At 39.8% G+C, this 27897-nt stretch overlaps 1 protein-coding gene across 1 annotated transcript in view; it reads left to right on the forward strand.

Moving 5' to 3' along the window:
• The window catches only part of PTPRCAP (protein tyrosine phosphatase receptor type C associated protein), a 102271-nt gene that overhangs the window by 69270 nt on the left and 5104 nt on the right, over positions 1 to 27897 (forward strand). Inside the window, exon 2 of the mRNA XM_053692351.1 lies at positions 22415 to 22479. Coding sequence (XP_053548326.1) covers positions 22444 to 22479 — 36 coding nt within the window. The 5' untranslated portion in view covers positions 22415 to 22443. The remainder of the gene's footprint in view (positions 1 to 22414; positions 22480 to 27897) is intronic.

Genomic DNA, 27897 nt, shown 5'->3' on the forward strand with positions numbered 1-27897 from the left:
TTAAATCTATATCTAAAATGAACCCCCTCAGAATCTATTGTACTAGGAACTGCAGATTCTGAATCAGAGATCTCACCCTCAGAAGCTGCAGAGGAATGATCCTAGCTAGATAACTGAGAAAGACTAACCAAATCAGTCTTGGCGGAATCAGAACCCACAGAAATGTTCTTAGATTTCCTCTTCCTTTTACCAGAACTAGGTAAAGCACTTAGGGCTGCAGAAACTGCAGAAGTCAACTGAGCAGCAAAATCTTTAGCCAAACAAACACTCCCAGAGACTGACTGAGAGGAACCGCAGGGAACTGCATGTGAATCTGTCAAAGACTGGGACATGTTAACAGAAGGCTGAGACAATCCCTGAACAGCATTATCCTGAGAAAAAGAAGGCTCAGATAAGGAATCCTTATCCTTAGATAATAAAACCTTATTAAGGCAAGGGGAACAAAATTGCACAGGAGATATAGCCTGAGCATCTGCACAATAAAGACATTTATAAAATGACAGAAAAAGCTTGGGATTGGCTTCCATAGTAAATAAAATAGCATTTTACTTCCTTTACACTCTAATTTCAATATAAAAAAATAGAATAAAATTCTAAGCATAGTGATAAATAATTATTAAAACCGGCACCGAGACTCACCCAACCAGTAACCAGGAATTCAATCCACTCCAGCAGATAAATTCTGTTCAAACTGCAGATCCTAGAAAGCTGCAAACATTAGAGAGAAGTGACAGGCAGGAAAAACATTCTAATGCCAGAAAATCCGGTCTGTCTCCTTGAAAATCCGGCTTCCAAAGAGCCGGCTAGAAACAAACTGATCAGCACTCAGGATGTAACTGAGCGGTCACATGATCGCAAATTCAAAAGTAAGGTGCGGTCCAGCAACTTTCTTAAAGAGATATTACCCAAACTAAATAAAAGGTAAACTTGTGCAAACAAATCCCCATAGCCAAAATCAAAAAAGCCTTCACATGACAGAACAGTGCCCTGAACTGCTGCCCAATAAATCCCCAACCTTTAAAAGGGATATTCAGTCCCACCTTGTTCTCTAAGTATCTTTTTTTCTTTCCAGTGGTGGAATAATCAAATCATTGAGTGTAAAGAATATTCCCCTCAAGTGGACACTTTCACTGATTTCAAAGTTTTTACATATAGTAAATTCATTTTAAAGCAGTTTTCTCTGGTTTAATACATTTTTACCTTAACTTGTAGATGTGCTTCTACTGTTTTTATGTTTATTAGAAGCATATTTAAAAAAATAAAATTAATAGAGCAGAAGACTTTGTAGACAAACAGTGTAGAATCTTATATATATATCTACTACTGTAAGTGTAAACCATTGTGAACATTACTATCACAGCCATATAGACAGGGAGATGGTTATAAAGGGCTGGGATAGAAAGCATAAAAATACATAAATTTGACCAAATAGCTGCATTATTCAGCCACAACCATTGCTAACAGGTGCATAAAATCCAGAACATGGCTATTAAATCTCCATAGACAAACATTAGCAGTACAACTTTTCATACTGAAGAGCTCAGTGACTTTAAACGAGGGATTGTCATAGCATGACATCTTTGTCATATAAGTTTGTGAAATTTTTGCCCTACAAGATCTGGTCTGGTCAACTGTAAGTTATATTATTGTGAAGTGAAAATGTCTAGGAGCAACACCAGCCAAACCACGAAGTGGTAGATCATGCAAACTCAGAGTAGGGGTGCTGAGTACTGAAGCTCATAGTGCATAACAATTGTCTATCATCTGTTGCACCCATCAATGCAGAACTCTTACACCTCTGCCCTTCGCTTAGCTAAGCAAACATACTTCTCCTCTCTTATATCCACTCACTCTTCAAACCCGAAAAGACTCTTCTCCATTTTCATCTCTCTCCTCTACCCACCTGCACCACCCCCATCATCTGCATTCAGTGCTCAAGACCTTGCTGACTATTTTTTCAATAAAACACTTGCCATCCGAAGAAACATCCCAACACAAACCTGCAATCTCCCAACTTCGCTCCCAGTCACCCCCTCTGCCACTCTCTGCACCTTCCTCCCAACCACTGAGAATGAAGTGGCTTCCCTTTTGTCTTCTTCACACCTCACTACCTGCCAACTTAACCCTATTCCTTGACATCTAATTCCCCCTCTGTCTCCCACCCTCACTTCGGCTCTTACTCACATATTCAACCTATCCCTTTCTACTGGCTCATTCCCTGCCTCCTTCAAACATGCAAAGGTCACCCCCATCCTCAAAAACCCCTCCCTTGACCCTAACTCCCCTGCAAACTACTGCCCCATATCACTGCTCCCGCTAGCTTCAAAATTCCTTGAAAAACTAGTTTTCGATCGCCTAACCCAATTCCTGTCCTCCAACTCATTGCTCGACCCCCTGCAATCTGGCTTCCATCCCCAACACTCAACTGAGACTGCCCTCACCAAGGTTACTAACGATCTCCTTTCTGCTAAAAACAAAGGCTACTACTCTATACTCATCTTACTTGACCTCTCTGCTGCCTTTGACACTGTTGACCATCCCCTTCTCCTACGGACCCTCAACTCTCTTGGGGTCTGTGACACTGCCCTCTCCTGGATCCACTCCTATCTCTCTAACAGATCCTTCTCTGTCTCTTTTGCTGGTGACTCCTCCTCTCTTTTGCCTCTGTCTGTTGGAGTACCTCAAGGCTCTGTCCTGGGTCCTCTACTCTTCTCTATTTACACTTCTTCACTTGGTAAACTTAGCAACAGCTATGGCTTCAGCTATCATCTCTATGCTGATGATAGCCAGATCTACCTTTCCACCCCTGCACTCTCTCCTTCTGTCAATTCTCACATTAGCGACTGCTTATCTGGCATTTCCTCCTGGATGGCCTCTCACCACCTAAGAATAAACATGTCCAAGACCGAACTACTTCTAATTCCCCCCTCTAACTCTACTCCAAATTCCAATTTTTCTATCACTGTTGGCAGCACCACTATCTCCCCATCACCCCAAGTCCGCTGCCTCGGAGTCACGCTTGACTTAAATCTGTCCTTCATTCCCCACATCCAATTGCTCTCTTCATCCTGCCGCAACCACCTACGCAATATCTCCAAAATTCATCCCTTTCTAAGTGCTGAAACTACTAAACAGCTAATCCAATTTCCCGACTTGACTACTGTAACAACTTACTAACTGGCCTCCTTCTCTCCCGCCTCTCTCCCCTCCAATCCATCCTAAATGCATCTGCCAGGCTAATCCACCTCTCTCGATGCTCTGTTTCTGCTGCACCTCTCTGTGAGTCCCTTCACTGGCTCCCCATTCACAACAGAGTTAAATTCAATATTCTCACCCTGACCTACAAAGCCCTCACCAATGCTGCCCCACCCTACCTGTCCTCACTTATTAACAAATATACTCCTGCCCGCCACCTAAGATCCAACAATGACCTGCTTCTTGCGTCCTCTACCTTCACCTCCTCTCATGCTAGACTACAGGACTTCTCTCGTGCGGCACCAACCCTCTGGAACACACTTCCTCATGCTGTAAGACTTGCCCCTAACCTCTCCTCCTTTAAATGTTCCCTGAAGACCTTTCTGTTCAGGGAAGCTTATCACCCGACTTATTAACAAACTAACTTCACTTAACTAACAGTTGCCCTTTATCTCCTCACTAATATCATTCTCACCTTTGAGTCCCCACCTCCTGTTTCCCATCCTCCTACTCATCTAGATTGTAAGTTCCCACGGGAATAAGGCCCTCAATTCCCCCCTGTATTTTGTCTGAAAATTTTTCTCTTTTATCGTATTGTTTCTCCATTGTACTGTTTTCCTTGTACCCATGGGCAGCGCTGCGGAATCTGTTGGTGCTTTATAAATAAAGAATAATAATAATAATAACTCCAAACTCCCTCTGCAAGGCACATCAGCACAAGAACTGTGTCCGAGCAGCTGTACACAAGCCTCACATCAACATGCTCAATGACAAGCATCATTTGGAGTGGTGCAAAGCATTATGCTCTGGAGCAATGGAAACATGTTCTCTTGAGTGATAATTCACGCTTTACTAACTGGTAGTCTGATAGAAGTATCTGGGTGTGGCAGATGCCAGGAGATCTATCTACTTAAATTCATAGTACCTACGTAAAGTTTGGCAGAGGAGGGATAATCATCAGGGACTGCTTTTTTTTTTTGTCTATTTTTTTTTTTTTTTTTTTTTTATTATGGTAGCAATATCACAGAAGTACATACAGAATAGACATCATGTCAAAACTTGTCTCAAAGAATAGCGATAAAGACAGCGTTCACAACAATATGAAAGTTTGCATAATGTGTATTAAAGTCATTTATCATCAGTCCCCTCTTTTTATTTTTTGTAATTTTATGCTCGGACACACCTCCAATGACTGCCAGGGCCGCAGTTGGGACCAGAAATCACAATGTTCAAAGGAGGGCAGATGAACTAGTACCCTTCAAACTTGTGCAAAGTAACTAATAGTATTGTTAATGTAAGGGAAATCATCAAATAACAAGGAATACTTAAGTAGACATAGCAACATGTTCCGTGTTAGGGTCTGAAGAGTATTCTTGCATGGAGGTGATAATCAGGGAGAGAGGGGGAAAAGGAATTGGGAAATAGGTAAGCGGGGGGAGGTCTTCAAGGGGATCAACTCCCTACCTACTCACTGCAGCCTCCCCCCTCGTGGCATGGAACTTTGTGAATAGAGATGAATTAAGTAGGATTTTGTAGTGAAAGGACAAAGATCCACATAAGAATTTGCCTGTGATCTACCTTCGTTCCCACTGTGTTAATGTGTGGGAGACGGATTTGGGGAACCCCAAGGATATAAGCAGTGAAGTAAATCTGAGGTATTCAAATCAAAATTTTCTCGGAACGTTAGTGACTGGGAAATCATTGGGAGGCAACATGAGTTTATCTCCCCAACACATCCCAACAATTGAGTTGCAAGTCAGGTAAGCAATACAGCAAAGCTTTAATTTCATGCACTGGGGAGGGGTGCCACCAACTGATGGGAGCAAAGTTCTCGCCAGTACATGAGACAGGTCTTCATAATGGAATTGTGTATTTCACTTTGAGGACATCGGTGTGTTCGGGAATCCATATTAAGTCATCTAAGTTCACCACTCTTGGCAAAGATGCCTGATCCTGCTGATCCCATCTAGAATCATCCAACCTAACTGCCCAGGCAGCAATGTGCGACAACATTGCAGCCTTATAGTAGTGTATGTTTGGGGCTCATAGGCCCCCACTTCTCATTGGTTTTTGAAGCTGGTGAAGTGAAATGCTAGAGGGGCGTCCCTGCCAAATGAACTTTGTGAAAACAGATTGAAAATTATTAATAAGGTAGATGGGGACAGCTACTGGGAGGCACCTAAAAAGGTAGGTCAGTTTGGGGACTAGCATCATTTTTAGAGTCATCACTCTGCCCGCCCATGATACTTCTAGGGGAGACCATTTTGTAGTCAACTGTCTAAAGTCCTGAAGGAGGGGTTCATAGTTTTGTATCTTAGGATCATGAGATAGCACAACTCCTAGGTGTTTCAGCTTATCAATGGACCATTTAAACATAGATATTGACGGCAGATAAGAGCTATAGGCCCAGCAAGTCTGCCTGATATTACCTAACTGTATAAACTTATCTAGTTTGTCCCATGCATTTTTAAAGTTTGTCGCTACTACCTCTTGAGGAAGTTTATTCCATAAATCAACCACTCTTTCTGTGAAGAAGTACTTCCTCAAATTATTCCTGAATCTACTACCCTTTAGCTTGAGATCATGACCCCCTTGTTCTTGAATTTTCCATTTTATGTAAAATACCCACAGCCTCAGTTTTACTAAGCCCTTTTTAACGTACTTGAAAGTTGCTATCATACCCGGGTCCTTCCCTGGTTAGTCCTCCTAATCGCCTCTAATCTAATAGGTGATAGGCCCAGAGCAAATGCCCCTGTCTTTGTATAGTTAATCTTATAATAGGATAATCTCCCAAACTCTGTCAGAAGGTTAAATAAAGCCGGTAGGGAATGCTCTGGTTCTGATATAAATACTGTCAAGTTTTCAACAAACAAAGCTAAAGTATGGAGAGTTTCATATAACATCAGGCCTTGTGAAAGGTGGCACCCCTGTCTGGTGCCATTCCTAATATCAAAGGATCTAGAGCAGAATCCAGTACCTCTTAGCCTGGCATAGGGCGCTGTATACAATGACATGACTGCGGGAACTAACTTATCAGGGAAGTGAAAGAAGCGAAGCACCTCTGTCATGTAATCCCACCGCACCCTGTCAAATGCTTTTTTAGTGTCTAGTGACAGAGCGTCCAGTGGGATCTTGAGAGATGCTGTCTTAGAGAAGAGGTTCAATAACTGCCTAGTGTTATCCGAGCCCTGCCTTCCGGGGGGTGAAACCCCCCTGATCGTGGTGGATTAACCGGGGAAGGACCCGGTTCATCCTATTGGCTAAGATCTTTTAGAGTATATTTTTACATCATCAACGTTTATTAGGGAGAATGGGCAATAACTCTCACATAAGCTAGGATCCTTTCCTTGTTTTGCAATGGTGACGATAGTTGCCTCTAGGTATTCCCTAGGGAAATGACCCAGTTCAGAAGCCAAATTAAAGACCCGAACCAAGACAGGGCTGAGAATTGCAGATAACTTTTTATAGAATAGGGCCCCATACCCGTCCGGGACTGGTGCTTTATGCAGTTTAAGACCTTTAATAGTGGTCACAACCACCTCAATGGAGATGTCAGCAGTCAGAGAGTCTAGCAGGTCCTCATGGACACTTGGGAGCTGGAGTTCGGCCAGAAGTATGGGGCTTTTTTCAGGGTTTGGGTTCTGCCCCTTAGTTTCAGTGAAGGGTCATCTTTATGCTACAGGATACAAAGTCATTTTAGGCAATTGAGTGCTTCCAAGTTTGTGACAACAGATTAGGGAAAGCCCTCTCCTGAGACTGTGCCCCTGTGTACAAAGCAAGGTGTACATAAAGACATGGTTAATGACTTTGGTGTGGAGAAACTCAAGTGTCTTGCACATAACCCTGACCTCAACCCCTTTGAACAAATTTGAATTGGAATGCCGATTGAGAAGCAGACCTTTTTGTCCAACATCACTACCTGACATCACAAATGCTCTTTTGGCCTAATGGGCACAAATTCCCACAGACACACTGTTTTTGTTGTAAATTTAGATGGAGTACTGCTGTTTCAAAGTAAATGTGCTTGGGTAAGGTGTATAGCTGGGAGATTTGCATTAAGGAGGTTAATGTTGTTCTCCATTTGACACTATTTAAATGAAATCCATCCAGTCCTTTATATTAGTGTTTATTTATTGACATGATTTGTATTTAAAATTGTATTGTAGCTCCAAAAGACTGTTCAAATTAGCTGTGTCTTCTTTACTTTGATCTGGTCCAAAGTTTTAATTTTTAGAAGTTGTTCATACCTCTTTTCAAAGTAGTAGCTGATAGTTCCAAGTGCTTACCATGTAAGGTGAACATCTGAACTTGGATTTGATTGTCCACAATTATAGCTCTAGACTAATCAAGAGTTCTACTCTACTTAGCAAGTGAAAAGCAATGGGTTTTCTATCCTAGAATGAGAAGAAGTTGATTATTCTTAGAGCATATCACTCACTTCCCTGGAACAGCAATTGTTTGCTTAAAAGGATAGATAATCCCTTTATTACCCATTCACCAGTTTTGCATAACCAGCACAGTTATATTAATATATGTTTTATCTCTGTGATTATCTTCTATCTAAGCCTCTGCAGACTGCCCCCCTTATTTCAGTGCTTTTGACAGACTCCTAAATAACTCCACGGGAGTGAGCACAATGTTATCTATATGACACACATGAACTAGTACTGTCTAACTGTGAAAAACTTTCAAAATGCTCTGAGCTAAGAGGAGGTTTTCAACGGTTAAGAAATCAGTTTGAACCTAGCTAGGCTTAACTTTTCAATAATACCACCAAGGGAACAAAGCAAATTTGATGATAGAAGTAAATTGGAAAGTTGTTTAAAATTGCATGCACTATCTGAATCATGAAAGTTTAATTTTGACTAGACTGTCCCTTTAAGGCACAAATTTAAAGAGACATACTAAAATTCATCATGTGTTGGTTAAAACAATTGCATAAACATACTACCTATGCATTGAATGCCTACTACAATGATTTACACTTATATTTATACAAAGAGAACATAATTGCCATATACATATTTGTTACATATTTTGTATACTAACTTTTTTCTCACGGTGATATGGATTTTATTAAGACACACGTTAAGGACAGGCAAACTAATATTAGCGACTTATGACAAGAGCATAGCTCAAAGCTTTTTGTTTAGCTGTACACTATGGTATTTGAGACCACTTCGTATTGATACCTATATATTTGACCTTCATTGCATTAAAATAAGGTACACTGCTTACGAGCTAATAGTGTATTGCTATGATATATATATATATATATATATATATATATATATATATATATATAATGCTTACTGATAGTAAAGGTTAATCATAAATATATAGTTGTACTGTAAATGTGGACAGAGCCAGGCAAATTTAAATAAACAGATCGAGGTCCCTTCTCATATTCATTCTTGGGGATTGCTTGTTTGTAAAGTAAACATCCAGAATACCTCTCTTTTATTTAACAATGTCTCTCTGTCTCCACCCCTTTTCCATCTTACTATGTGATCTATGCTCTATGTGATCTATGCCTTGTACAGTGAGAGCAGTAGTATCAGAATCATGCATTTGTTTAAAGTGTCTTGATGCTGGAGTATCTGAGTCTTCATCCTCTAAAATGTTCCAAAAATCTTTCATTCAGGGGTCTTTTGGTTTTCCGTGTGTACTGTATCTAACATATTTGGCAAGTCAAAAGGTACACAATAATGTGTTGTGTTGTAGCATAATTGATGAAAAAAATTTTATATCGTATTCTTGCTGTGTTGCACTGGTATGAAATTACAAGTTTTGCAAATCGGTCTTCTTCATTTGTAGAAGCCTTTTCTCTTTTGAAGCCAACATTTGTTGGGAATAGCTCTCATGTCTGAAGGAGACAAGTAGTTAGCCAGTATACTTCCCTTTCTGAGAATGAAATCACAGCCTTTCTCTACTATGTCCTTAACCACAGGATTAGAGTATAAACTAGGCAAAGACTGTCTGATAATCCTGCATATTTTGTTGTACTCTAGAGCAGTGTTTTTCAACCAGTGTGCCGTGGCACACTAGTGTGCCGTGAGAGATCCTCAGGTGTGCCACAGCAGACTGACAACAGTGTGACATATTTTTTAAACTTTGCTTGTTTTTTACTCCCAGTGCAGGGGTAGTTTGTAGGAGGCATGGCATAACAGCACAATACATACAGTATGTGTGTGTTTGTGTGTATGTGTATATATATATGCTGTATTAGGCTACAATGTGTGATTTTTTTAAAATTTTGGGATGGTGGTGTGCCACAGGATTTTTTAATGTAAAAAAGTGTGCCACAGCAAAAAAAAAGGTTAAAAATCACTGCTCTAGAGTGTATGTAGTCATAAATTTGGGCCTTTGTCCCTTGAGCACTTTGGGATTACATTTATATTTCAATAATTGCTCCATAGGTATTTGATCCACGTTTTTTTTGGCCATATTCAGAATATTCTTCCTATATCCACCTTATTTTAATCTCATAATTGCTTCTGTAGCCTGTTTTTGATATTCAATTTCTTTGGTGCAATTTCTTTTTATGTGTACGAGTTCCCCTTTCGGTATCCGCTTCATTACGTTTCTGGGGTGACAAATTAAATTGCAAAATTGTGTTCCAAGCTGTAGGTTTTCTATACATAGTGGTTTCAATTGGTTTCAATCGGATTGACCTTGCATTCTATTGGCTGATCGGAACAGCCAATAGAATGCAAGGTCAATCCGATTGGCTGATTGGATCAGCCAATCGGATTGAACTTCAATCTGATTGGCTAATTGAATCAGCCAATCAGATTTTTCCTACCTTAATTCCGATTGGCTGATAGAATCCTATCAGCCAATCGGAATTCGAGGGACCCCATCTTGGATGACGTCCCTTAAAGGAACCGTCATTCGTCATTAGTCTGTCGGTTGAAGAGGATGGCTCTGCGTCGGCTGGATGGAAGATGGCTCCGCTCCGGATGGATGAAGATAGAAGACGCCGCTTGGATGAAGACTTCTACCGGATGGAGGACCTCTTCTTGCTCCGCTTGGATGAAGAATTCGGCTCGGCTGGGTGAAGACGACTCAAGGTAGGAAGATCTTCAGGGGATTAATGTTAGGTTTATTTAAGGGGGGGTTTGGGTGGGTTAGAGTAGGGGTATGTGGGTGGTGGGTTTTAATGTTGGGGGGGTTGTATTTTTATTTACAGGTAAAAGAGCTGATTACTTTGGGGCAATGCCCCGCAAAAAGCCATTTTAAGGGCTGGTAAAAGAGCTGATTACTTTGTAATTTAGAATATGGTAGGGCATTTTATTAGTTTGGGGGGCTTTTTTATTTTATTAGGGGGCATAAATTAGGTGTAATTAGTTTAAACTTCTTGTCATTTTCTTTTATTTTCTGTAATTTAGTTGGGGGGTTTGTATTATAGATTAGTTTATTTAATTGTATTTTAGTTTAGCTAATTGTAGTTAATTTATTTAATTAATTTATTGATAGTGTAGTGTTAGGTGTATTTGTAACTTAGGTTAGGATTTATTTTACAGGTAATTTTGTAATTATTTTAACTAGGTAGCTATTAAATAGTTATTAACTATTTAATAGCTATTGTACCTATTAGTTATATTGTAGCTATATTAGGGTTTATTTTATAGGTAAGTATTTAGTTTTAAATAGGAATAATTTATTTAATTATAGTAAATTTATTTAGATTAATTTAAATTATATTTAATTTAGGGGGTGTTAGGGTTAGACTTAGGTTTAGGGGTTAATAACTTTATTATATTAGCGGCGACGTTGGGGGCGGGAGATTAGGGGTTAATAATTGTAGGTAGGTGGCGGCGATCTTAGGGAGGGCAGATTAGGGGTTAATACAATTTATTATAGTGTTTGCGAGGCGGGAGTGCGGCGGTTTAGGGGTTAATACATTTATTATAGTGGCAGGTAAGTCCGGTCGGCAGATTAGGGGTTAATAAGTGTAGGTAGGTGGCGGCGACGTTGGGGGGGGGGGCAGTTTAGGGGGTAATAAATATAATATAGGTGTCGTCGATGTTAGGGGCAGCAGATTAGGGGTTCATAGGTATATTGTAGGTTGCGGCGGTGTCCGGAGCGGCAGATTAGGGGTTACAAAAATTTATTATAGGGTTTGCGATGTGGGGGGGGGCCTCGGTTTAGGGGTTCATAGGTAGTTTATGGGTGTTAGTGTACTTTATAGCATAGTAGTTAAGAGCTTTATGTTCCCGCGTTAGCCCATAAAGCTCTTAACTACTGACTTTTTTTGACGGTAGGAGTCTTGTCGGTAGAGGCTCTACTGTTCACTTCTTCCAAGACTCGTAATACCAGCGTTAGGCAAATCCCATTGAAAAGATAGGATATGCAATTGACGTAAGGGGATCTGCGGTAGCCTGGAGTCGCGGAAAGAAAGTTAGCGGTAGACCCTTTCCTGCCTGACTCTAAATACCAGCGGGCGTTAAAAAGCAGCGTTAGGACCCCTTAACGCTGCTTTTGACGGCTAACGCCAAACTCTAAATCTAGGCAATAGTTTTAGTCATGGGACTAGATTACAAGTGTCACACAATTGATAGTGATAAGGGCATTATCTTGGGCTTGGCCTCCCACAAATAATAACAAATACTCTTGTATTACTAGTGGATGGTTACAAATTTTAACCAAAACATATTAGCGCCGCCAAAGCAAATGTGTTTCACTTTCAGATATGTATATGTGTGAAGTGTTTTACGTTTAAGTTTCATTGAAATAGTATAGCACAGAACTAAATGAAGACCTCAAGTGTATTTTTTGCATTCCATCGACTTAGAGCTCAAGCCTTATCTAACATGAGTTTTACTGCTTGGGATCTCTTAATAATAGAAATGAGAGGATGGATAATTGTGGCATTATAGAATTTGGAATACAAGGATTCATTTGTTTTGAAATAAAATATTGTCAATAATCCCTCTATAAGAGGTTTATTGACAATATTATCATCATCTGTATTGTGCAATTAATAGGTCATTAAACACCAAATACATTTTATAAACATAGTATTGAGGTTATTCCCCATCTCCCTCTTGTCATGGGTACTGCTTTGATTAAATCTAGCTTTCACTACATTCCAATGCTGACTTGTTTGCACATGTGCAGTAACTCTCCTTCAGATACCTGCAGTGTAACCTAAGCTCCCTAATAGGAGCACCCATGGTTAGAGGGAGATGCATGAAATGTATTTAGGGCTAGACTACAAGTGGAGCGATCATTTAATGTGCCAGTTTGTGGGCACAAGTTAAATAACCAGCCATTACAAGTGGCTAGTTAACTCAAATTCATTAACCAGAGATCAAACCTCCTAGTTAATGAAATAAATATCCCCTTATTTTCCCCCCAAAACAGTGTAGTGTTAAAGTGAGCGGGTGTGGGTGTTAGAAAAAAACCGTCACTGAAAAGTGACTTTACATAGCGGTCTATGGGGACTGTGTTTAAACTGTAAATATATATGTATATGCTTATATATGTATATATTTATGTGTTATGTGTATATACACATATAAACACATAAATATATATGTATATGCTTATATACGTATATATTTATGTGTTATGTGTATATACACATATAAACACATAAATATATATGTATATATTCATATACATATATATTTTAAATATGCTGCCCATCGCTGCACGACTTACCTCCTTCACTGCGCTTGTTTCTCTGCGGCATCTTTTGGCATCATAACAAGGTTCCCACTGGAGCCTATGGAAGCGTGGACGCAATTTTTATTCGTAATACCAGCGCACATTTGCTTTTGCCGTGCAAATATTGCGCTCGCAAAAGTGCAATTTTAATTGTTAATTGCATAACAGATAATTGTACAGCCCATTTGCACATTTCTCCACAGATTACCGCAGTTTAGTAGTTAAGTACCACCGGAGCAGGGGATTCTGGGTTATAATCTGTAAATAAGCTTTACAAGGCCTCACTTTTTTACTTCTGGTATCCATGTTTAAATGGACAGTAAACACCAATTATAGATAATTTATTTTTTTACCATTTCCCAGTTTTGCATAACCACTGTTATAGAAACGTTTTACCTCTGTAATTACCTTGTATCTAAGCTTCTGCAGACTGCCTCCTTATCTCAGATCTTTTGACAGACTTGCATTTCAGGCAATTAGTGCTGACTGTTTAACAACTCCACGTGCATGAGTGCATTGTTATTTATATGAAACACATGAACTAAGGCCCTCTAGCTGTGAAAAACTGTCAAATGCATTCAGATAAGGGTTTAGAAATTAGCATATGAGCCTCCCTAGGCTTAGCTTTCAACTAAGAATACCAAGAGAACAAAGCAAATTTGATGATAAAAGTTAGGGGGTAAAACATATGTAGCTGGCGGTGGGGTCCGGGAGCGGCGGTTTAGGGGTTAATATATTTATTATTAGGAGTTAGAGGGGGGATTGCGGATAGAGGGGTATACGTGCCGGGCTATGTTTGGGAGGCGTGTTAGACGGTACAGGAGATTTAATACTATAGTAAGGTTTTGTAGGCGGCGGCAGTTTCTAAAGTGCCGTAAGTCACTGGCGACTCCAGAAATTTGTACTTACGCAGATTTCTGGACATCGCTAGTTTGTCAGACTTACGGCACTTTAGCATCTGACGGCGCTGTATATGAGATAGCTCGAGTTGCGAGCTGAAACTACGGGTGGCGCAGGTTTCCACGCTTGCGCCGAAACCTGCGCCGTATATCGGATCGCGCCCCTGGAATTTCTTTCACATTAACTAACACACCCACTAAGAGCAAATAAATACCACAGTTGACACAAGTTGACACAAGGTATTTTGTCACAATAGACAAATAATATTATTAAAGATAACACAGAGATACAGAGGTATTAATAGAAACGTCCAGACTCATAGCTGCTAAAGCGCTCCCCACCCCCACTGGATGAAGATGGAAGTCCGGACTTAAAGGGACACTAAACCCAAACATTTTCTTTTATCATTCAGGTAGAGAATACAATTTTAAACAACATTCCAATTTACTTCTATTATCAAATTTCCTTCATTTTTTAGATATCCTTTGTTAAAGAAATAGCAATGCACATGGGTGAGCCAATCACATGAGGCATCTATGTGCAGCTACCAATCAGCAGCTACTGAGCCTATCTAGATATGCTTATTAGCAAAGAATTTCAAGAGAATGAAGCAAATTAGATAATAGAAGTAAATTAGAAAGTTGTTTAAAATTGCATACTCTGGGGGGTAGTTATCAAGCCGTCAACCTCAAATACGCTGCGTATTCCGCAGCGTATTTGTGGCGAGGCTGATACGCCTTAGTTATCAAAGGCTCGAGACCGGCAAAAGTAGAATTTTGTGACGTCAGCTTCGATCCGCCGGACTCAGTCCGACACAGATCGATTCTTACGTCACTCCAGATGTTCCGCACACAAGTGCGGCACATTCTCACTACTTTTGCTAGCTATCAAAAAACTAGCAGGTACGCTCGGCACTTTTACGGCCCAGCGTACCTGGTTTTCAAAGCGCCAGCCTGGAGGCGGCGGATCCCATAGGAATCAATGGGAGTCTGACCATAGCGAAAGTACAAGTTCGCTGCTGACAGACATCCCATTGATTTCTATGGGAGCTGTCTACACCTAACACCCTAACATGTACCCCGAGTCTAAACACCACTAATCTGACCCCCCCTACACCGCCGCAACTAAATAAAGTTATTACCCCCTAAACCGCCGCTCCCGGAGCCCACCGCAAGCTACTCTATACATATTAACCCCTAAACCGCCGCTCCCTGAACCCGCCGCAACCTATATTAAATGTATTAACCCCTATCCTGCCCCCCCTACACCGTCGCCACCTATAATAAATTTATTAACCCCTATCCTGCCCCCCACTACGCCGCCGCCACTGTAATAAAATGATCAACCCCTAAACCTAACCCTAACCCTAACGCCCCCTAACTTAAATATTAATTAAATAAATCTAAATAAATTAACTCTTATTAACTAAATGAATCCTATTTAAAACTAAATACTTACCTTTAAAATAAACCCTAATATAGCTACAATATAAATAATAATTATATTCTAGCTATCTTAGGATTTTTTTTTATTTTACAGGTACCTTTCAATTTATTTTAACCATGTACAATAGCTATTAAATAGTTATTAACTATTTAATAGCTTACCTAGCTAAAATAAAGAGAAATGTACCTGTGAAATAAATCCTAACCTAAGTTACAATTACACCTAACACTACACTATACTTTAATAAATTATTCCTATTTAAAAATAAATACTTACCTGTAAAATAAACCCTAAGATAGCTACAATGTAATTAATAATTATATTATAGCTATCTTAGGATTTATATTTATTTTACAGGTAACTTTGTATTTATTTTAGCTAGTTAGAATAGTTATTAAATAGTTATTAACTATTTAATAACTACCTAGCTAAAAGAAATACAAAATTACCTGTAAAATAAATCCTAACTTAAGTTACAATTAAACCTAATACTACACTATCATTAAATTAACTAAATAAACTACCTACAAAGAACTACAATTAAATACAATTACATAAACTAACTAAAGTACAAAAAATAAAAAAAGCTAAGTTACAAAAAATAAAAAAATAAGTTACAAACATGTTAAAAATATTACAACAATTTTAAGCTACTTACACCTAATCTAAGCCCCCTAATAAAATAACAAACCCCCCCAAAATAAAAAAAATCCCTACCCTATTCTAAATTACATAAATTTCAAAGCTCTTTTACCTTACCAGCCCTTAAAAGGGCCATTTGTGGGGGCATGCCCCAAAAAGTTCAGCTCTTTTGCCTGTAAAATAAAAATACAACCCCCCCCCCAACATTAAAACCCACCACCCACATACCCCTAATCTAACCCAAACCCCCCTTACAAAAACCTAACACTAATCCCCTGAAGATCATCCTACCTTGAGTCGTCTTCACTCAGCCGAGCCACCGATGGAACTGAAGAGGACATCCGGAGCGGAAGAAGTTAATCCTCCAAGCGGCGCTGAAGAAATCTTCCATCCGATGAAGTCATCATCCAGGCGGCGCTGAAGAAGTCTTCGATCCGGCCGATGTCATCTTCAAAGAGGCGCTGAAGAGGTCTTCTATCCGGGCGAAGTCATCTTCCAAGCCGGGTCTTCAATCTTCCTTCCGCCGACGCGGAACCACCTTCTTCACCGACGGACTACGACGAATGACGGCTCCTTTAAGGGACGTCATCCAAGATGGCGTCCCCTCAATTCCGATTGGCTGATAGGATTCTATCAGCCAATCGGAATTAAGGTAGGAAAATCTGATTGGCTGATGGAATCAGCCAATCAGATTCAAGTTCAATCCGATTGGCTGATCCAATCAGCCAATCAGATTGAGCTCGCATTCTATTGGCTGATCGGAACAGCCAATAGAATGCGAGCTCAATCTGATTGGCTGATTCCATCAGCCAATCAGATTTTCCTACCTTAATTCCGATTGGCTGATAGAATCCTATCAGCCAATCGGAATTGAGGGGACGCCATCTTGGATGACGTCCCTTAAAGGAGCCGTCATTCGTCGTAGTCCGTCGGTGAAGAAGGTGGTTCCGCGTCGGCGGAAGGAAGATTGAAGACCCGGCTTGGAAGATGACTTCGCCCGGATAGAAGACCTCTTCAGCGCCTCTTTGAAGATGACATCGGCCGGATCGAAGACTTCTTCAGCGCCGCCTGGATGATGACTTCATCGGATGGAAGATTTCTTCAGCGCCGCTTGGAGGATTAACTTCTTCCGCTCCGGATGTCCTCTTCAGTTCCATCGGTGGCTCGGCTGAGTGAAGACGACTCAAGGTAGGATGATCTTCAGGGGATTAGTGTTAGGTTTTTGTAAGGGGGGTTTGGGTTAGATTAGGGGTATGTGGGTGGTGGGTTTTAATGTTGGGGGGGGGTTGTATTTTTATTTTACAGGCAAAAGAGCTGAACTTTTTGGGGCATGCCCCCACAAATGGCCCTTTTAAGGGCTGGTAAGGTAAAAGAGCTTTGAAATTTATGTAATTTAGAATAGGGTAGGGATTTTTTTTATTTTGGGGGGGTTTGTTATTTTATTAGGGGGCTTAGATTAGGTGTAAGTAGCTTAAAATTGTTGTAATATTTTTAACATGTTTGTAACTTAATTTTTTATTTTTTGTAACTTAGCTTTTTTTATTTTTTGTACTTTAGTTAGTTTATGTAATTGTATTTCATTGTAGTTCTTTGTAGGTAGTTTATTTAGTTAATTTAATGATAGTGTAGTATTAGGTTTAATTGTAACTTAAGTTAGGATTTATTTTACAGGTAATTATGTATTTCTTTTAGCTAGGTAGTTATTAAATAGTTAATAACTATTTAATAACTATTCTAACTAGCTAAAATAAATACAAAGTTACCTGTAAAATAAATATAAATCCTAAGATAGCTATAATATAATTATTAATTACATTGTAGCTATCTTAGGGTTTATTTTACAGGTAAGTATTTATTTTTAAATAGGAATAATTTATTAAAGTATAGTGTAGTGTTAGGTGTAATTGTAACTTAGGTTAGGATTTATTTCACAGGTACATTTCTCTTTATTTTAGCTAGGTAAGCTATTAAATAGTTAATAACTATTTAATAGCTATTGTACATGGTTAAAATAAATTGAAAGGTACCTGTAAAATAAAAATAAATCCTAAGATAGCTAGAATATAATTATTATTTATATTGTAGCTATATTAGGGTTTATTTTAAAGGTAAGTATTTAGTTTTAAATAGGATTCATTTAGTTAATAAGAGTTAATTTATTTAGATTTATTTAATTAATATTTAAGTTAGGGGGGCGTTATGGTTAGGGTTAGACTTAGGTTTAGGGGTTAATCATTTTATTACAGTGGCGGCGGCGTAGTGGGGGGCAGGATAGGGGTTAATAAATTTATTATAGGTTGCGGCGGGTTCATGGAGCGGCGGTTTAGGGGTTAAACTATTTATTTAGTTGCGGAGAGGTGCGGGATCAGCAGGATAGGGGTTAATAATTTTATAATAGAGGGCGACGGTATAGGGGGGCAGGATAGGGGTTACTAGGTATAATGTAGGTGGCAGCGGTGTCCGGGAGCGGCGGTTTAGGGGTTAATACATTTATAAGACTTGCGGCGGGGTCTAGGAGCGGCGGTTTAGGGGTTAATACATTTATAAGACTTGCGGCGGGGTCTAGGAGCGGCGGTTTAGGGGTTAATACATTTATAAGACTTGCGGCGGGGTTTAGGAGCGGCGGTTTAGGGGTTAGTAACTTTATTTAGTTGCGGGGGCCTCCGGGGGCGCCGGTATAGGGGGTAGAACAGTGTAGTTTAGTGTGAGTGCTTAGTGACAGGCTAGCAATAAAGCTGGGAAAAAGCCGAAGGGCAGCGAGATCGGATGAGTGATAACTGTCACAGTCCGCTGCTCATCGCCCCGCGGCTTTTTGACAGCTTTATTTGATAACTTAGGCGAACGTATTCAAGGTCCGCGGCGGCGAAGGTAGGCGAGCTTAGGCGGACGTATTGGGCCAGCGAAGCCAGAAAAGTAGACGGCTTGATAAGTAGCCCCCGCTTTCTAAATCATGAAAGAAAAAATTTGGGTTTCATGTCCCTTTAAGGAACTGTGAGTATATTTTTTGGGATTAGTGTTATTATTATTTTTTTTTTGGGGGGGGTGTTTTTTTTTTAGATTAGGGCTTTTTTTATTTTTTAATGGGCAGCAAAAGAGCTGATTGTCCTTTTAAGGGCAATGCCCATACAAATGCCCCTTTAGGGGCAATGGGTAGCTTAGTTTTTTAGACTTAGTTTATTTTATTTTGGGGTGTTGGTTGGGTGGGGTGTCAGGGGGTACTTTGCAATTTTTTTGAAGGTAAAAGCTGATTGCTTCCGGGCAATGCCCTACAAAAGGCCCTTTCAAGGGCTATTGGTAGTTTATTGTTAGATTAGGGGGTGTTTTTATTTTGGGGTGGCTTTTTGTGTTTTATAGGGGTATTAGATTAGGTTTAATTTGTATTATTTTGGATAATTTAGTTTATTATTTTTTGTAATCTTAGATTTTTTTTTATTTTTTGTAATTTTAGTGTTTTTTTGTAATGTTAGTTTTATTTTATTTTTTCGTATTGTTAGGATTTTTTAATTTTGTAACTTAGTTTTTTTATTTTTCATTTTTTTTTTTTTTTTAAATAGTAATGTTAGGTTTTATTTATAGTTTAAGCTTAGGTTTTGTTTTTTTTCACAGGTAAATATTTATTTATTTAAAGGTAGTTATATTGTAACATTAATTTAAAGTTAGGGGGGGTGTTAGGTTTAGGGGTTAATAGTTTAATTTAGTGTGTCGCAATGTGGGGGGAGGAGGCGGTTTAGGGGTTAATAGGTTTAGTTTAGTAGTTGTGATGTGGGGGGCAAGCGGTTTAGGGGTTAATAGCTTTATTATAGTAGTTGCGATGTGGGGGCCAGCGGTTTAGGGGTTAATAGGTTTAGTAGTTGCGATGTGGGAGGTGGCGGTTTAGGGGCTAATCACTTTATTATAATAGTTGCTATGTGGGGGGCCGGCGGTTTAGGTGTTAATATGTTTATTTAGGTGTTAGAGATGCGGAGGGCAGCGGTTTAGGGGTTAATCACTTTATTTAGTGTCGCAATGTCGGGGGCGGCGGATTAGGGGTATTTAGACTAGGGGTTAGGGTGTTAAGTTTTTACATAGTTTTCTTGTCCCCATAGACATCAATGGGGATTGCGTTATAGTGATTGCTATTCCGCGATCGCAGGTGTTAGTTTTTTTCTAACACTTTCTCTCCATTGATGTCTATGGGGGTTTGGAGCATAACGCACCATAATACACAACACAAGAAGGTTTTTCTATGGAAAGTGCAATGCCGCTTAATTTTAGTGTTATTTAGTCAGCAGGCTTAGCGCACAACTTGTAATCTTGGTGACTGTTAGCTGTGGATTTCTGTGGAAAAATGGGATTAGGGACGGTACAAGGATATGTTGTGTGTCACTATGCTCACAGTGGAGAGGTTTTCCCCCTCATCTTTTTCACTCACCATAACTCATTTTGAGAGTGGTCAGGATGCCCTACACATACTTCTTTATGCAGCAAAAACAAATCTATTATGTGCTGTATCAAGTAGATGATAATAGCTGTTAACATTTTATTTCTCTTGCTATCCTGCTATGCTTCAAATTCAAAATATCAGTAGCAAAGAGAATATTTTTAAAATGGATATTAGAAGAAAAATGTGAGGCTTTCTGAAGCTCATTTATGTATCTGCCCAGAATTGCTTACTCTGATGGTAACAATGTAAATTGTGGCTCCCCCTTGAATTATTGTCTTAAAGGGACATGAAACCCCAAAAAAATTCCTTCATGATTCAGATAGAACATACAGTTTTAAATAACTTTCCAATTTACTTCTATTATCTAATTTGCTTTGTTCTCTGGGTATCCTTTGTTGAATTGTATACCTAGGTAGGCTCAGGAATTAGGAGCTAGCTGCTGATTGGAGGCTGCACACACATGCCTCTTGTCAATGGCTTACTGATGTGTTCTGCTAGCTCTCAGTAGTGCATTGTTCCTCCTTCAGCAAAGGGTATCAATAGAATGAAGCACAATTGATAATAGGAATAAACTGGAACTTTAAAAATGTATTATTATTATTATCATTTATTTGTATAGTGCTGCCAAATTCAGTAGCGCTGGGTACAATGATAGGGGTACACAATGACAAAGATTTGTGATAAAATGCAAAACATAACAAAACTAAATGAATCTTGTACAGGAGGAAGAGGGCCCTGCTCCGGAGAGCTCACAGTCTATAGGTTTAGGGTGCAGAGACATAAGGTTGGGGTAGCTTGTTACATGGGTTGTATTTGCAGCAGTGAGTCAGGCAGTTCATGTACATGTATTAGTTTGGTTCGGATGCGGGATAGAGGAGAGTTGGTACGCCTCTATGAATATGTGAGTTTTCAAGGAGCGTCTGAAGCTATACAAGGTTGGAGACAGTCTTATGGAGCGGGGTAGAGAGTTCCAGAGGACAGGAGCAGCACGTGCAAAGTCTTGTAGTCTTGTAGGCGGGAGTGTGACGTAGAGATAACAGGAGTGTAGAGATGTAGGTCAGAGGGTAATCGAAGAGGACGGGATGGGGAATATTTCCAGATGAGAGAGGAAATATAGTTGGGAGTTAGACTGTTGAGTGCTTTGTAAGTTAGGGTTAATACTTTAAATTGTATTCTGGAGTGTATGGGGAGCCAGTGTAGAGACTGGCAGAGCAGAGCGGTGGATGAGTCTAGCAGAAGCTTTCATAATAGATTGGAGGGAGGAGAGGCAGTGTTTTTGAAAGCCATTTAGGAGTAGATTGCAATAATCAATGTGTGACAAAATGAGGGAATGAATAAGTATTTTTGTTGTTTTTTGAGTAAGGAAGAGATGAATTCTAGAAATGTTGCGTAGGTGTGAACGGCAGGATTTGGTAAGCGCTTGTATATGTGGGTTGAATGTGAGTTCTGAGTCTAGTGTGACCCCAAGACAGCGGACCTGGGGTGAGGTGTTGACAATAGAGTCTCCAACTGTCAGAAAAATGTCAGGTGTTGGATGTCTCGAAGAGGGGGGATAAGAAGCAGCTCAGTTTTGGACAGATTGAGTTGGAGGTAGTGTGAAGACACCCAAGAGGAAATTGCAGAGAGGCAAAAATGTATTTACTATCTAAATTGTGTAGGAAAAAAATGTGGGTTTCATGTCCCTTTAATATCCATCATATTGAAAATGATTTGCATCTCTTTTGTACATAAAGCTACTCTCTCCTGATGCACATGTTGACACTGTACTAAGAACATTTTATTTTCTTGCCCACCCCCTCATCTGGGGAAAAAAATCAGGATTCCCATGCTAACTTTAACTTATTTTTAGACTGGTCTGGACCCTTCTTGTTATAAATACATAGTTTTAATCTAAGATGTGTAGCTCATTTATAGGAAAATGTAAATAACTATTTATTGGGTTGCATGTGAAGTGGACATTACATACATGTTTTATGATATTGCTGTTCACATTGCCACTTATATTAACTCTTACTGCTTTTTATAACCTCCACTTGTTTCTATTTTATAGTTAAATCTCTTGATATTGTTTCTAGAGTTCCCCCTGTCATCCCTGCAAATTGTTCTTACATGTTTTCTTCTTCCTCTTTACAGGAATGTTAAGAATATCTGGATAGAGGCAAATGCGTTTAGTGATGGAAATAATTATAAACAACAAGGTGAGATATAAAATGAAAGGTGTTATGTGTGGTTTCATTTAAAATAGTGAATAAATAATATTGTGTTAGGGATTATAGATAATTAAAGGGACAGTATACTGTAAAATTGTTTTTCCCTTAATGTATTTCCAATGACTTGTTATACCAGCTGTCGAGTATAATATGTATGAGAAATTGCATTTTCAGGTTTATTTGTGTATATGAAATTGCTGGGTTTTTCTTTGAAACCACAACCTATTATAATGGGTTGAGCTTGCAGTTAATATATCTCATAATGATATAACTTTGTGTACACACACATTTGCATCTTATATTTCTCTGTGAACCAAAGCCCAAAACTTAGGGGCTGATTTATCAATGCTTCAACTGATAATACGCTGGAATCTCGCGTCAAATTAGACGCAAAGGTGATCCGTCGTAGTTAACAAAGCGTCAAGATCATCAAATGTTGAAATGTGTGGCGTAATATACGCTCCCGCGATATCAATCCGACGCAGATCGATGCTTGTGTTATTCGAGCAGAATACTGATCATCCACCGTCACATTCGACTCTATTTGACCCTCTTGCCAATTTATCAAACATTCAACAGGTACGCTCACGTCTATTCCGATGCAGCCTACCTATTGTTCAAACCGCCACCCTTGAGGCCGCGAATGCCATAGAAATCAATGGGAGTCTGAAAACACAGAAAGTTTATGTTCGATGCTGCAAGACAATGAAGCATATTAGATAATAAAAGTAAATTAGGGAGATGTTACCCTATTTATGGATTATGTTACATCTTTGTCTTTAATTACAAAGCTAGGGGACAATATTATTGCTCCAAATTTGGTGCGAAGTATTGCTCCAAATTTGGTGCACTAGTAGATATAGGGATAAAAATGAAATAAATACATTACATAATATAGTAAACTTACTTTTTTTGGGGGTAAATCTATTTGCACCATGTTTAACGCATGTAATACAAGTCCCACTCTCCACTTCACACCCAATTTGATGCAACACTTTTCGCACTAGATTTGACGCAATACTCAAACTCCTAAACAACCCTCAAACTGGTAACGTTTTCCACAACTTCTTATTGGTAAATGCATAATCATGTGATTAATGAAATCTGCCAATCTGATTGAAATATGCGTTTTCTACTATCACTAACGAATCATATTGCTCTATACTTGAGTCATTGATCACTCATCAGAACTTGTAAGTGCCATTTGTTACATTATGTATTATACTTTGAAAGTATGTATATGTGAAATTAGTATTAAAGATAATTATTGATGATATTAGGCCACACAGTGTAATATTTCTGACAATGATTTTAATAATCAAATGAAGTTTGATTCAATATAATCTTAAAATGATAGCTCAAAGGGATAGTCTACCTAACATTAAACTGTCATGAATCACACACAGCAGAAATTAAAATCACCTCTTTACTGTCATGCTATTTTTAGTCTTTTTTTTTTCCTTCTCTTGAATTCCATTTCCATTAAGAAATGTCATCTTAAATGCCAGCCCATTTTTTAAAACCTTGTGGGGTGGTGTTTAAAACTAGACTGCAATCAGGAAGGGTTATACAGGTGCAGAGAGAAAACTGTCCCAGCTCTTAAAATGTCCATTGATTGCAAATAAATACATATAATACCCTGATTACATGTTATATTCACAATTATTCTTGCTCAGAATAATTATATATTTACACTATATACATATAGTGGTATAAATGAAAACAGAGATATGATATACAACATTGTTTAGAACAAAAAAAAGAATTTATGGACATGTAAATTTGTTTGCAAAAGATTTCTGACATAACACACATATATATATATATATACACACACAAGTATGTGCAAAGATATTTGTACTAATTCTAGCATTAATAATCATTTAAAAAAATAAAAAAAAATCATGAGATAGGCATATGATTTCTAGAAATACAAATACACATTAATTTTTTTTTTTTTTTTTTTTTTTTTTTTGAAGTGCGCTAACAAAGTTTTATTCTATGATGAATAGTGAGTCGTACATCCGAGAGTGAATCAGATAGACTTAGTGCATCTGAATAGGAGTCTTTTGTACTCACAGGTTAAGGTCCGTCATATCTGCCCTGATTTTGCAAAATTTTCTTTTTTTTTTTAAAACATCTAAACAGTGCATAACAATATGTAACATATAACAACATGCTAACGGATTACTCCGAAATTACTCTTCTTGGATGGAGGGGCATGGGGGAAGGGATGAGGGCGGAGGATGGAGAGAGAGAGAGAAAAAAAAAAAAAAAATTAGAAAAGCATAATTTCCGTTGGGAGGGTCGCGGCGTTGGCACGCTCATTAGGGGAGTCAGGTTGCACCAATGATGCATCACCACCCTCATCAACATTGAGAGAGGGCAATATTTCGGAGTGTAAGAATGGTTTTAGGATTTGGTCTTTTAAATCCCTGTGTAGGGTATTTATAAACGGGCACCATTTTTTCCAAAACGGCCTTAGTCTACGCATCGTATCCAAGCGTGCATCATATTGTTCTATGTATAGCTGTCTGATTAGTAAACGTTTAAACTGAGCTATAGTTGGGGGGAGTTTGGAGGTCCATCTAGACAAGATGCACTTCCTTGCCAGCAACATGCATACTGTTAGTATCTGATGTAGTTGTTTATGTGCGTCGCCCCACTTAAAGAGGTAAATCTCTGCTGTTTTAATCTCTATTTCTATATGAAACGTGGTTTTAACCCAGTATTGCATATGACCCCAAAAACGTCTGGTAATCGGGCAGGCAAACCAGTAATGTAGGAAAGAAGGGGATTCACTGCTGCATTTAATGCATTGGTTAGGGTACCGATCACTCCATTTAGATAGTCTATGAGATGTGATATAATCCCTGTGGATTAGTCTGACCTGCGCCTCTCTGAGAGGAATCGCAAGTGTAGCCCGTCTTGCAAGGTCTAGGCTGTCCGTTAAGTCTTGTACTGTCACTGCAGTTGAAAAGTCCGCGGCCAGTCTCGCCAACATATTGGTTTGGATTAGGGTCTCTGTTTGTCTTACCAGGCGGGTGTAGAAGTGCGAGAGAGAAAATCTCCCCACCTGAAATAATGTCTGCGCTATAGCGAAGGGCGATGGGTCCCAGAAACCAGTGTTGGTTGTCTGTAGGGACGATGCATAGTGTCGCAGTTGGAGATATGCATAGAAATGCTGCTGCGGGATCTGGTATTTAGCCTGTAGCTCCTGAAAAGAGCGTATGGTACGAAGCAGAGGGTCCAAGACATCCCCCAAAACTCTGATACCGAGAGTTTTCCATATAAGAAATGGTTCATGTTCGCTTCCTGCCGGGAAGTCCGCATTCCCGGAAATTGGTATGTACCTAGGGGGAGGGCCGGCTACCCCCAAGAACTTGTGGATCATTTGCCATGCTTTTAGCGGGTCTCGATATAGCACACTACAGGCAACTGCAGGTGGCAGGGACAATAATTTTGCATACGGGAGGTAGGCCGGTTTCAGAGGCGCGAGAATCGCTTCCTCCAGAGCCGGTTCAGAGAAATGATTCGTGGCTAGTTGCCAGTCAGTTACTAGCCTGGCCAGCGCCGCCCAATTGTAAAGCTTTAGATTAGGGAGACCCAGGCCTCCCCCCAAGAATGGGAGGTGTAGTTTGTCAGCAGCAATCCGTGGTTTACCACCTCTCCATATAAATCGTGATAGTGCATGGGTGAGGATCTTTAAATCCCTTTTTGTAATCAAAAATGGCAACATGAGTAGGGGATACAAAATCTTGGGTAAGATTGTCATTTTAATCAAACTGATACGACCAGATAAGCCCAGGGGGAGATTAGCCCAGTTTGTCAGTAAGGAGACCAGCTCTGAACACTTGGAAGATATATTTAGATCATACATTTTGGATGGGTCCCGATGCAATTTAATACCCAGGTATGAGAGTCCTCCCGATATCTCCACAAAAGGATAGGAGTGATTCACATTCTGGTGTCTCTGCAGCCACAGAATCTCCGACTTTGCGGCGTTTATTCTGTAGCCCGAGAAGGTGCCGAAGTCTGCAATTGTGTGTAATATATGGGGTATATGCGCGGAGGGCGTATCCACAAAGAGCAGCATGTCATCGGCGTATAACGCCAAATGCAGGGAAACACCTTTTATCGTTATTCCGGGAAAAATTTGCCGCAGCTTCAGAGCCAAGGGCTCCAATGCTATGTTAAAAAGTAACGGCGACAGAGGGCACCCTTGTCTGGTGCCTCTCTGTAATTGAAAATCTGATGAGAAAAGCCCATTCACCATAACCCGTGCTGTCGGGTGTTGATACATTTTGTTTATAATCTCTAGGAATGGACCCCTGAACCCGAATTTGTACATGGAATCTACTAGGTGAGGCCACTCCACCCTATCAAAGGCCTTCTCTGCATCAAGGGATAGCAGGAAGGCCTCCGATTTGACCCCCTCCGATCTCTCCTGTCCCTTCAACCAGTAGTGCTCTATGACTTGCAGTACCCTACGGAGATTCACCACTGATGATCGTCTGAACACAAAACCCGTTTGATCGGGGTGTATAATGTCTGGAAGGACTACTTTTAGTCTGTTCGCTAAGATCTTCATGAACAGCTTGTAGTCTGTGTTCAGCAGCGATATTGGCCTGTAAGACCCTGGTAAGGAGAGATCTTTCCCTGGCTTGGGGATAAGTGTAATGTGAGCCGCCGTGAAATTATTGGAGGGAGAAGCTTCCGTATGTAGGAAAGCATTGTACAGATTGGTCAAAGTGGGTATGATTTGGGGTAGAAGCAGCTTATAAAATTCGGCTGGTAGGCCGTCAGGGCCCGACGCCTTGCCCATCGGCAGGGACCTTAGAGTAGATGTCAACTCCTCAACAGTTATGGGGGCATTGAGTGCATCACTCTGCTCTTGTGTTATTTGAGGGAGTTGCATCGATTGCCAAAATCGAGCCTGAACACCCTCCGGGGCTCTGTCTTAGTTTGTGTATAGTTCTGCGAAGAACTGTGCAAAGCATTGTGCTATGTCAGCCGGTTTAGTGTGTGTCACGCCTCGTGATCTAATTGCTGCTATGTTAGTCCTAGATGTCTGCGGCCTTGTCAGAGATGCGAGCATTTTACCTGCTCTGCTCCCGAACCTGTAATATCTGCCCGTGGACTTGAGTAGCCCAGATGCAGTTTGTTGTTTCATAAAGGCCTCCAATTCTGCTTTACTCGCTATATATGTCTCATAGCTTGCTTTAGTCTTAGCTTGCAAGTAAGATTGGTAAGACAGTCCCAACTGCCTCTGTAAGGATCGATATTTATATTGTGTGTTATATCGCAGCTTCGATACATAGGAGATTATGGCCCCCGCAGACACTGCTTTCGCCGTGTCCCAGAAGAGCTGTGTGTCATCTACATGAGCAGCGTTGTCAGTGGCAA

This window comes from Bombina bombina, chromosome 9 (assembly GCF_027579735.1).
Source record: "Bombina bombina isolate aBomBom1 chromosome 9, aBomBom1.pri, whole genome shotgun sequence".
NCBI lineage: Eukaryota > Metazoa > Chordata > Amphibia > Anura > Bombinatoridae > Bombina > Bombina bombina.